The sequence below is a fragment of the Leptinotarsa decemlineata genome, unplaced genomic scaffold (genome assembly GCF_025532065.1).
Source record: "Leptinotarsa decemlineata unplaced genomic scaffold, Ldec_3_MD MMD2_tig00003798_RagTag_RagTag, whole genome shotgun sequence".
In the NCBI taxonomy this organism is placed as follows: domain Eukaryota; kingdom Metazoa; phylum Arthropoda; class Insecta; order Coleoptera; family Chrysomelidae; genus Leptinotarsa; species Leptinotarsa decemlineata.
In genome coordinates, this window is record NW_027412596.1 from 304,199 (window position 1) to 317,441 (window position 13,243).

At 32.5% G+C, this 13,243-nt stretch overlaps 2 protein-coding genes across 3 annotated transcripts in view; one reads left to right on the top strand and one right to left on the bottom strand.

Moving 5' to 3' along the window:
- Positions 1 to 13,243, top strand: part of LOC141483653 (twitchin-like) — a 437,930-nt gene that overhangs the window by 143,843 nt on the left and 280,844 nt on the right. The window contains exon 2 of the mRNA XM_074178426.1: positions 11,660 to 11,828. Within this exon, the coding sequence (XP_074034527.1) occupies positions 11,660 to 11,828 (169 nt within the window). The remainder of the gene's footprint in view (positions 1 to 11,659; positions 11,829 to 13,243) is intronic.
- LOC141483652 (uncharacterized) lies at positions 1,714 to 9,124 on the bottom strand. Of its 2 annotated transcripts, none has more exons than XM_074178424.1 (4): positions 8,665 to 9,124; positions 5,496 to 5,695; positions 4,926 to 5,144; positions 1,714 to 3,981 (listed from the first exon to the last, which is right to left on the bottom strand). In XM_074178424.1, exons 1-4 carry the CDS (start codon positions 8,984 to 8,986, stop codon positions 2,305 to 2,307), a joined length of 2,418 nt encoding a protein of 805 aa, XP_074034525.1. In that variant the 5' UTR covers positions 8,987 to 9,124; the 3' UTR covers positions 1,714 to 2,304. The 2 variants fall into 2 exon arrangements, with proteins under 2 accessions (XP_074034525.1, XP_074034526.1); XM_074178425.1 differs by lacking the exon at positions 8,665 to 9,124 and adding an exon at positions 8,309 to 8,439.

Sequence of the window (13,243 nt, forward strand, 5' to 3'; positions counted from 1 at the left end):
GTTATAATTGAAGTATCATTTTGTCGTATTTAGTGTGTAAATAGTTTGTTTTGCATCTTCAAACAGTAGAGTTACATATTCAGTCTTTGAGAAAAGTAAGTAAAAGACAATAGTTTCGATAATAAATTCATGGTGCTCAACCTACTATACTACATTTTAGGCCCGAAGAGACTTGGTATGTGGGATTTGTTGGTTTGACTGAGTACATGTTTGAACGAGAGTGATTTCAGTTGTGTATCTTCAGTATATTTCATTTGTGAGTTTAGTTTTTGAAGTGAGAAATCTATATCTCGCTCATTTCTTCATGTAATAAATTTTTTCTCTTTCAGTGAAGTGATATATTCATTATTTTCCAATTAGTGCTGATGAATTCACAAAATTGTTATTTCATTATACATTTTTTTGAGAGCAGGAACATTCAAATTTAAATACATTTCTAATATTTTTAACATGAAAATATTTAGGAATATTTTATTCAGTGAATAAATATCTCGAATAAGATTTTTTATTTTTGATATTGGTAGTGTTTCTAGTTGAATATTTCAGTATGTATTGTTTTTGGAATATAATTGTTTATGAATATTATGTATGTGTATATATATATATATATATATATATATATATATATATATATATATATATATATATATATATATATATATATATATATATACATCCGTCTATCATTTCTGCGTCTTTACATGAAGGTGGTGATTCTGCGTCCATATGAGTATACAGGATTCTGTAATGATAGATGTGAAGTTCAGGCTTTTTCCAACAGATAGCTACAAAGTATATTAAACTAACTTCAAAATCAAAAGAGTTTACCACATATTTATATCATACCACCATTTCTGAATTCGTACATAATGAAACCGATTCGGCTTCCTTGTATATTTCAAATTCCGACATATTAATCAACCTTTTTTGCGTCCTCAAGTATTTTATTTTTCAATCTGTAATCATTTCTGCGTCCTGCAGTGTTGCCACTTCTAGTCAAGGAGAATAGAGTGGAAGGGGTATATATCCAGAATACCAGTATATGCATACAGAAGTGGTGCTGATTTGATTTGTACCTCTGGAACACTAATTGTATATAGCATGGACGTAAAAAGTTCTTGAATGTTGCTAGTTGGGACTTCCATTCCATTCACAGTGAAAAAATAAGACAAAAAAAATATATAGACACAATAATCTGAAAATTAAAAAGGAAAAATTAAAAGATTTCAAACCAAGTTATTTGACGACGTTTCGATTGTTAGTATCCACAATCGTCTTCGGGTGTTGACGTCATCACCCAAAGTAACTTGGTTTGAAGTAAGTTGGTTCGAAATCTTTCAATTTTTAGCTTATTTTCATAGATTTATAAATTTTTCTTATTTTTTACTGTGATTTTTTTTCTGTTTTTTGTTTGTTTTTATTATCACGTTTTATTGTTAATTGTAATTGATATCTTAGCTTTTGTACAACCCGTAATTGATTTATTTTAATTTTCATGCTACAATAAATTTGTTTCCCAACAGCATTGATTTCGAACCTGTTAACACCATATTAGACAGTGGAAGTCCGAACTAGCAACATTCACCACGAATCGATAGATTCATGGTGAATGTAATGAGATATCATTACAACATGATGCAATGCCAATCAAATGAAGAGAATAATAAAAGAGATATGGTGTGACAGGAGACTTTATATCAGTAAACTGAAAAATCAAAAAGAAACTTTATTTATTTACATCAATATTGACTAAAACATCAAAACAAAAAAGTAAAAGAAACTTTATTCATTGACATCAATATTGACTAAAACATCAAAACAAAAAAGTAAAAGTCCAAATTAAATATTCTTTTTGTATACATTTTGGATGAATACTTTGATTTTTGCCCAAGACTTATTTTCCAGCAATTCAGGATATTTGCTTATCAGATTTTCACATTCGTGTCGTCTGGGAGGTTTCTTCATATTGATGTGATTCTGAAAGAATTTTGTAACAACTTTTTTTTGTTGATTTGTCCAAGGTACTAGCAATCGCTTTTTGAAATTATTTGCATTTTTGTTCACTGTGGGAATTGATTCTCTTATATTTTGTTGCGATGCCTCAATGTCTTCGTCTAGAGTATTGGCTGAATCATTTATGCCCTCAGTAATTTCCAAATTATTTTTCATGTCATAATTTTCTGCATCTTCTTCTTCCAGAATGTCATCATCCATCTTCAAATCTATTTCATCTAAAGTTTTTCCTTTGTAGTTTCCTGCTTCCCCTCTTTCCATTAGCATCAACAACTTGGCAATTTTTGCAGTCTAATATACATCATCAGGAAGACGATACACCTGCTTATGTACATCTATTGTATGACCCATAAACGTAGCTAACTGCTCTATATCATTTTGAGTCATATTGAAAACTTGAGTTAAAGTAGCCAAATGTTTTCTCAACTTTGTTGAGGTTAATGCTTCCGGATTCACCGCGCCACACAATCGCGCATGCTTCTGAATGACTTTGTATCCTATTAAAGGCTGCTCTTTTGATGCAGGATTAGCAAATAAAAATAAATTAGATTCATTAACAAATTCAGATCGTGCCTGAAGTAACAATTTCATATGGTCCTGTACATCTGTACTGAAAAGAACTTGAACTCCTCTACCCCTTTTTCCTCTAGTAACAACCCTTTTGAAATTTTTCAATAATAATTTCTCTGCTGGGGTTACGGCATCGGCGAATTCCTCATAATTTTTATTATTACTTTTTTCTGTGTACATATAGGTTGCCAGTTTTATTCTTTGCAGTTCTCCAACTCTCCTTCTGTTCAAAAGAAGTAATCTGCAAAATATAGTCTCCATTAAAATTTTGAAAGCTTTAAAGTTTTTAATATTTTGTTTCAGATTTTGTGCTGCCTTCGTTCCCTTTTCTATCAAATAGTCCCTAAACAACTTTAAGTCTGCTGCCAAGGGAACCAGAGTTATTTTATTCCAAGTCTTCGTGTTTAGGTCATTTCCTGCTTTAGTCGAAATTTCATGTTTCCATGTAGTTTCTAATAATTTTTTAAATAGTCCAACATGTGCTTCAGCTTCAGAGGCAGTCAAGTTCAAATAATTATGTTTCCGTTTTATAATATGCAAAATTGCTATATCGCAACAGTCCTTCAAGGACCTACTAATATTCATAGCAAAAGTAGGTGATTTGAACTCTTCTTTTTGCGGATCATATTTGGCAATAATTTTCACGCTCTGAACCACGAGATCGAAGTATTGTGGCTGAAGGAGATCAAATAAATTTTTTATGGAGGAATTCAATTTTTCGGATTCCATCAAAACTTTTGCCAATTCCCTCATTTTTCTTGAACAAACGTTAATTTGATGAAATTCTCTGTGTGTGTTTAGGTATCTAGATCCAAAGGCACATATGAGGGAATCCTTTCTGGCAATTAGAGAAACTTTGTCTGCTATCATTCGTGGAAATACTTTAGTTTTCAAGTCTAAATTAGTCTGATCGACACGTAGCACCAAATTTTGTCCCGCACTGGATTTTCCCGAAGGGGGATTTTCATTGAGAGAGCAAATTTTCTTATGTTTCCATAAGAGTTTACGAGAATAAAATCCCAAACAGAAGGGACAAGGAATGTAATTTTCTTCAGAGTCTTTGAGCAGGCTCTTATGTACTGGTTTTGAAAAAGTCGTTGAATTCTGAATGAAGTTCCCTTTTTTTCTCAGACAAGCAATAGCGCGTTTTCTTTCGATGGATTTAGGTGGTAAAGCTAAAATATTTTGTACTTCTGTTTCCCCACCATGATTGCGTTGAATGTGTCTTGCGAAATTTTTTACTTCCGTTTCGCAAAAAAAGCAAAAATCTGGATTACGAATACTTTTATAAATTGTTGTTCTGGAATTTTTTTGTGTTTTACTGATACCTGCTTCATTTACCAATTCAACGTGTTCATTTGTTGTACTTGAAATGATATTTTCGTCACCATCTGCATTCTGTAACAAAATGATTGCACTGAAATTTGAACTGAATGAATTTAAGACTTTCGTTGTCCAATTTTTAAGGTTAGCTAAAACTGTGTTTTTTCGTCAACCAACTGTGATCTCCATACAAACCCTCAAAAGTAAAGCATGTACAAGCAAAAAATTAGCGACGTTTTTCGTTATAATATGCAATTCGTAGCATGGAATAGAAGATATGTATCAAACACCTTTCGTTCCAGAGTAGGGATCATTTCCGCATTCATAATAGTAGAAGTTAGCACTCACGCTAACCAACTATTCGACTGAATTTATACATCAAACAGTTCTTCTATAGTTTAGAGTAAATACTCTTTCAAAGAAAGTTTTCAATAGATTCCATATGTAGATGTAATACTATTTCTTTGCAGTTCAATTTCTACTTACCGTCCTTATTAGGAGATAATATGGTTAGGAAGTTTAAACGAAAAGTTTAGTTTTATAGCATTGACTAATTAAAGATTAGGTTTTAATGAAAAAATAAAAAAAGAATGGTAACACATTATGATTAATGTCTTTGCGATCATGTGGTGTGTGTATGTTTGGGAAGGAGTATATACTTGTCAACTTGAATCCTTTAATAATGAGATTTAAAAAACTCGACCCTTGATCACTTGCCTTGTAGACTATAGCCTCTGTTTCTTGGCGGAAATTTCAAACCATGCTTTACATTGCGCTTTCACGTTTCCCCGTTTTTTATTGAATTCAACTCCATATGTTCCAACGGTATTCAGTTGGTTGATGCGTCCTACTCATGCTTTGAGAGGTAAGACATTGGTGAACCTCAGTTAGCATAAGTTTCGACCTCGAGTGTTGTTGTAAGACGATAACAGCTGGTTAACGGAAACACCCATTTTGACCCATCATCAATAACACCCTATTATCAATAATATTATCAACACAGAACATATTATTCTTACCGTTTCGTCACTGACCAACAAGGAAACTGGTTGCAATATATTTTGCTCGGCAATCTGGCTGTGTTCTGGTGTATCAGAATTTTTAATGATTTTGTTGGATATTATGACAATTTTTTTGCATTCTGGTATGTAAAAATCTTCAGAAGACTCATGATGTGATAGGTCTACGTTACACATTCTATTCTTGAATGATGAACTAGGATGACTTCCGACAGCTGCCTGAATAAAAAACAATTTGATAGAAGATTGTGATAAGTGACATTCGGCCTAAAGAGAAAAAGTGAATATCAAATACCAGAAGGAATAATTTCACTCAACCTTATGAAAAATTTATCCGAATTATTTCTCTTAATGCATAGATTTCATAAATTAGTTGAAGGCTAGGCTAACTTTTCCAGCAATTAAATGCACTCAGCCCATTTGATTAATTAAAATAAACATGTATCGTTGCTCGTAGTTCATATGAATTGGAGAATTTGGATTATTAAACTGAGTTTTTTGAGTTGAAATGGATTGTTTGTCAGAATTTTGAATAAAACAAAGAGATTTTGGACTATTCATTTTACTCACTCGAAATGCATAATTTTCAGTCCGACATCCCATGGTTTCATTTTCATCACAGTCGTAATCAGAATCTGGTAGATAAGTTGGGTCATCATCACTGTCAGATGAAAACAAACAACTCTTTACGGAGTTATTTTCTGAATGTATTTTCAATGGAATTGATAAAATTTGTGTATCTTGTATAGTACTGGAACATGCAGGAAAACCTAGAAAAAATTAGAAAATAAAATTTATATAAATTCGATTATCTTCTTCGAAAATGTTAATATTAATATCAAAATCGCCTGAAGCCGAACAAATAAAATTGAATACACTGTTTTTTAAACATTTGAAATAACAAATCTTGAGAAGTTACTCAGGACTAAGTAAAAAAAGATCTGAACTTATTTTTAGTTTTCATTTTATTTAATGAAAAATAGTATTGACGGAAAGTACAGCTAGACAAGCGACAAACTACTTTAAAAAAAATAATATTCGAAAAATTTTCATGTTTCAAAATGAGATTGAAACAGTTCGAAAATTTTAATTTTGTTTGAAGAGAAAATTGAAAGCATGGTTTAGCTACATTTGACTTAGAAACTAATAAAGATCAGCAAAAAAATGTGTTGGAAATTTGTTGGCGATTTTCAACATGAAAAATATGAACAAAATTAACTCACATAGTAATTAATAAAATTCTTGAGAGTGGTATTAATTTTTGTTTATATATACTACAACAGTTGTGAAGAAAATTTGAAGCATATTTCTTGTGAATCTCTTCAAAATAACGGAAATTAGCATAACTGAAAGAATTAATATCCATTTCTGAGATAATGAGAAAATATATTAACTTTTGAGTCAGATATTTCCGTATCATTATGGTACTTAGTAGAAAAACTAATTCTTGATCTTCTTCAATTATATCTATAAAATTGAAAATTTTCGTCTACACTAAAAATTGCTATATAGTGAGAAAAATCAGGTTTTCCATCTAAATCAAAAAAGGGGATCGGTACTATCACTAACCCAGTTATACAAATAAAAATGAACAGCATGGGGATATTAGAAACGGTAAGTATTACGGTGTCGATTGAATTAAAGGAAAGTGGCGCATTTATGTGCCTAATAATATGCCATTCAGGAAGTGTCAATATTATGAGTAGTTTCGGAGATATCCGAGAATAGCCAAAATTTGAGAATTTCGTTTTTATTTTCTCCTAGATTTATTTTCGGAAGAAATGTAAAACAAATAGCACTTTGTCAAGACCACTTTTTGAGGACTCCACGATAACATAAGCAGAATTTTTCTTCGACGTTTCGTCTTGTAGAAAACATCATCAACTTTATATTTTCATATGGGCCTAACCTAAAGTATACCCTGTATACGACTCCATTTTTCATTTTGAATGTAGCAACATATCACACAATATGATTTCATGACCATTTTTCGCGCAAAATGAAAAGTGATTACTTAACCTGCTTTTCTTCAATTTTAAATAGTATGCGCTGGGAAAAGTGACACTCAATGTTATATTGTCATAATAATACTGTTGTTTGGTAGAATTGTTGACATATTGCCGTTCCTAATTTTACATCTCGCTACCTACCTAATTCACCAACAATGGCATTTTTAATAAGCGTTTCGATTTTACCATGTGGGTTGAGAATCTCGGTACGAATGTAATTGGGCCTTTCATCTACCAAAACGATTCAACAAAAGAGCGGAACATGAATTTGTTAGTGAAGGATTTGGAAGACGCTTACATAATTTGCCTTTAGGGGTTACTCACAGCTGCTGGTTTCAACAAGGTGGTGATTAAGCACATAACGCTAGAATTGCTTGTGATTATTTGAACTGCCCAGGACAGTGAATTTGTACTCATAGTGACACAATGGCCTGCAATGTCCCCCGACCTAACCCCACTAGACTTTTTTCTTCGGAGATATACCAAAAATCAAATGTTCTCTCATAATTTTCAAAATGAAGAAGATTTGCTAAGATTGGTTACTGCGGCCTTTAACAATATTGTCCCCAATATGTAAACTCAAGCTTTAAATTCGTCTGTGAGATGAGCGTACTTGTTCTCAGAAAATAACGACGGGTTATTTGAACCCTTGTTATGAATTTCTGTTTATTTTTTTGTAATACATAAGAGCTCCTAATTATTACATTACAATTACATTTCATAAAGTAAACTTTTGAAATTGCGACTCATCTTTATATTCAGCAACGCAAAAATTCCTGCAAGTGGTAAGTTAAATTTTATTTTGAATAAGACTAATCAATTTACTTCGAGTATCAAAATATGACATTTTTTTCCAGCGCGTAACTACTATCTAAAATTGAGGAAAAGCAGATTAAGTAATCACTCCTCATTTGGCGTGAGAAATGGTCATGAAATCATATTATGTAATACATTGCTGTATCTACGATGGAGTACAATACAGGCTATACTTTGGTTTAGTTGATGATGTTTTCTACAAGACGAAACGTCACAGAAAAATTCTGCTTACGTTCTGCCTAAAAAGTGTTCATGGCAAAGTGCTATTTGTTTTGAAAAAACGAAATTCACAAATTTTGGTTTTTCTCGGATATCTCCGAAATCACTCGAAATATTAAAATTTCCCAAATGACATATTATTAGGCACATAAATGCGCTACTTTTCTCTAATTCAATCGACCCCATATCACTTACCGTTTCCGATATCCCCATGCTGTTTATTCTTATCTCGGACACAGTGTATTCTTGAGTCAAGTAGTGGAAAAACTCATCAAATTAGGTCACTCTAAATATCGTAAAATTCTAATCTTAAAGGCTGCAGCATGCAAGTGCTTGTACCTTGATCACTAACAAAATCGATTATTTGTGGAAAAAAATATCTCTTGAAATTTTAGTCGAACAAAACTGTTTGAAGAAATGCAATTATTTTGAAAATCGTTACTAACAGATTACAGAGGTAGCAGTGCAGTGTGAGCAATGCAAAAGCCCATGACATCGTTCTTGCCGAGAACTCGCGCTGTGACCTCTTGTAGAAAAAAATTGACATTCAAAATGTTTTTTCATTCCGAGGTAATATTCGAAACAATTTATCGTCATTCACCTATTGCACTCATAATATGCACTGCAATATGAAAAGTACACAAATTGTAAGGAAACACCAAACTCATTACTATTATCTAACACTCATTTCTTACCTTCAGGAAGAATATTATTTTTCTCTGGTAATTTTATAGACTCAGTTCCAGAATTAAGGCACATTTGGAGTATTCTGCTGGACCGTGCACTGGAATTCATTGCTCTCAAATTTTCCATATTGAACAACACAACACAACACATATCATTTGTCACGGAACGAACAACTACCCAATTCTCATGAATTTTGGACATTCCCATAGAATACACGGAATATACAATGTTGTCAGATTTGCGGAGTTTCAATCGTCTGCGACATGTCGCAAAAATATACAACAAGATATACTTGTGTCGACGCGAACACCCCCTAGCGAAGAAAGACATGAACCACTTTCGGGAACTGGCTGTACATTCAACAACCTTTTTTGCGTCCTGACGTAACCATCATTCAGACCAAACTCGGGGTTTCCGACAATTTATGGCGCGAAAATATGAATCACCAGATTAACTATTACTGAATACTTTTTCCTGCACTCGCTTTATTGATATTATGACGACACCATAACAGAAAAACCTTTCGGCGTCCGTATACGGACGTAGAAAGGTGGAGAACGCTGGATCATATGTAAATATACAATGTATGGACGCAAAAAGAATAGCGGAATATATATATATATATATATATATATATATATATATACATATATATATATATATATATATATATATATATATATATATATATATATATATATATATATATATATATATATATATATATATATATATATATATATATATATATATATATATATAGAAACAGAAGTTAATATCGGACATAGCACTCATGAAAGTGGCAAACCATAGACACGTGTTTCGGGCTTTTGGCCCATCATCAGTATGGTGCAGCCAAGTGTAAGGATGGGCAACACTTGGTTACCAAAAGATATAAATACAAATGCACGGAGCCACCAGCAGGAGCCAACCGCACATTTGTGGTTTCAGTTGATAGATCTCGTGTTCACAAGAAAACTATCAAAATCACCACGGAGGCAGCTATAGCTACCTGCGTGACATCCGGGTCCAGGAAATTATACAAATATGAAAGTTATTGAGTGTCTTGATATAGAAACAGAAGTTAATATCGGACATAGCACTCATGAAAGTGGCAAACCATAGACACGTGTTTCGGGCTTTTGGCCCATCATCTTCTGTTTCTATATCAAGACACTCAATAACTTTCATATTTGTATATATATATATATATATATATATATATATATATATATATATATATATGAAATCTAGGAAGGTTAATGAAGTCCATCTGCTGAAGAATAATTCCATGAAAATCAAAAAATATATAGATAAGTACTTTTTGATAATTCCCATATTGATTTCAATTCAAGAGCCACCGATAGACAGCTGTTTCAGCCTATTGGGCATCGTCAGTACCGGGCAGGCGGTCCTCGATTGATGACAAAATGAGAAAAAACCAAGAAAGTACTTGATAAAAATAGCTGCCTAAACGCAAGCGAAACATAAGTGGAACCACGTATGTCTACCGGTGGCTCTTGAATTGAAATCAATATGGGAATGATCAAAAAGTACTTATCTGTTCATTTTTTGATTTTCTTGGAATTATTTTCCAGCAGCTTGACTGCATTAACCTTTCTAGATTTCATATCATTTCTATGAACATGTGGATTCGTTTTCCGATGGCATTTCAGGTTAACTTCCCGAATTTCTGCTACCGCAGTTGTCGGTTGATTGGTCGAACCACCAACACTGACATAAAAACTTGGCAAGTTGACTTGGGTGTCACACCAATAGGTGGTTCCACTTATGTTTCGCTTGCGTTTACGCAGCTATTTTTATCAAGTACTTTCTTGTTTTTTCTCATTGTGTTTTCAATCGATGACCGCCTGCCCGGTACTGACGATGTCCAATAGGCTGAAACAGCTATCCACCGGTGGCTCTTGAATTGAAATCAATATGGGAATGATCAAAAAGTACTTATCTATATATTTTTTGATTTTTATGGAATATATATATATATATATATATATATATATATATATATATAATATATATATGCCTGACTGATAGCATTTACTCATCAGATTCTTGGAATATTCAAAATATTCCTAAAATTTTCATAAAATATATTTGAAAAATATTCTATGATGATTCCCTTTTTTATATTCCTATAATATACTAAGAATAGCCCAAATATTTTATGAATATCTCTGGAATATTCTTAATAGAATATACCTTACATATTCTGAGAATATTCCAATATATTCCAAGAATATTCCTCAGGAATAGTTTTAGAATGCATCAAAAGTTCGCCAGGAGCACTTCCAGGAAATATTCTCCAGGAGGTATATAATATATACCTTCTGGAGATGGCATATCCATGGCATATCCATAGCATAATGCTATATCCTTAAATGTATATTCATAAAATATTTCTGAAATATCTATTGCTATATGGGCTCCTAGGCAGTCCCTGGGCCTGCGACTTTATATACCTGCACCAGAACACGACGATGTTTTTGATTCATCAATGAAACGACATCTATTTGTCCATAGTATTGCCTCCTCAACACTCTCCCTAGTTTGGATTAGGACTTGTATAGAAAAGGTCGTTGTTGACTAGTGGAAACATCAAGACGAAGATCAGTTCTGGATTGCTGTAACTTTCAGTATCGATCAGAAGTCTGATTTGCTCCGCTTGAGTATATTCTGTGCAAATTGGATATGTGCACAATTCAGCATGTTGTCCATCTAGTCTCTCGCCATAAATATTTGGAGAGTGAATTAGAATTATACCCTTCAAAGTCAGGCAAGCCTGTCTTTGAAAACTAGAATTATTATCAATTGAATTGTGTATTCTGAGAAGTGACATCCAGAAATTTCGATTCATTCAACGTCGGTAATTCGTAAGGTACCGGCGAGTTGTCAGTTTCGAAATCGACTCCCTCATGAACCCCGTTAAATGTGTCGAGCCAGCTGATCTTCTTCGTTCTACTTCAATTTTCTTTTACTTTCCAGGAAATCAACTACGACTCACCAAGGGGCGGTGTGAGTGTCATCACTGAAAAGGGCGACAACACCGTCAGCTATTTGCTGGTTCAGAGAGCAAGAGACTCCGATTCCGGCAAATATACATGCAATCCCTCCAACGCCAATCCCAAGACGCTCATCGTGCATGTTTTGAATGGTAAGCGTCGACGATATTATTAAATTTGAAACAACGTGTGAGTACTTGTTGCTTTTCGCGGAGTTTTATGTTGATTTTCATTTTTCGAGACTGACGAGTGATTTTTTTCAATGGAAATAGTTCTTTCTGAGAAAAAAAAACTATAAGTATAGATTGTTTCCTATTGCCATACAAATATTTGGGGAAGTTAATTATGGCTCAACTTTGGAGAAAAATACCAACTTACTCCCTAAGTTTAATATGTCGTTTCTCATGTCGACATTGAAAAATTGAAAAATTATAATATAAAGTATTCCACATTATTCAATGTCAAAAATGTCATTCTCATGTTGAATATTTCTTTCAAAATTGAAATTTATGAAGTAATAATCCTGTACTTTAGGTAAATTGGCCTGTATTTGTTCTGCATCATTCTTCGTGTTAGATCTTCTCTAGGAATGTGTATGGTTCTGTTTAATATATTGAATGTGAGATCTTGTTGTGTTTTGATTTGTACTTGTTCCTCGATAAGTGATTTATGACTGTTGAATTTATGGATGTTCAAGTTTTCCCAAATGTCCATGCGGTTTCCCTTGTTGATTTGTTTTATTAGTTCTTTGTTCTCTGGTGGGGGAAAATATATCACGCCACACGCCATACAAAACAAACATAATTTCCCCCCACCAGAGAACATAAAACTAATAAAACAAATCAACAAGGGAAACCGCATGGACATTTGGGAAAACTTGAACATCCATAAATTCAACAGTCATAAATCACTTATCGAGGAACAAGTACAAATCAAAACACAACAAGATCTCACATTCAATATATTAAACAAAACCATACACATTCCTAGAGAAAATCTAACACGAAGAAGAGTACCTGATGCAGAACAAATACAGGCAAATTTACCTGAAGTACCTGAAATACCTGAGTTAAGACGCTCTGACCGTATAAAGAGACAGACAACAGAATGACCAGTTCAGTTTGAGGAGTGCCAGATGACAGTACTACCAACTGTCGAAAGCGCTCGCAGATAATTAATTGAAGATATAAAGCTTCAAATCCTTTTTGTAGAATTTAATATTTAAATATATATATATATATATATATATATATATATATATATATATATATATATATATATATATCTGTTTGAAATCTGATTTTTCGTTAAGTTGAGAAATTTGTGCGAGCTGAGGACTAACGAGGTCTTACCTTTCGATATATATATATATATATATATATATATATATATATATATATATATATATATATATATATATATATATATATATATATATATATATATATATATATATATATATATATATATATATATATATATATATATATATATATATATATATATATATTTTTTTTTTTGCTTCCTTTCGTTTCACTATATATTTTGTTCACATGTCTAGCACTTT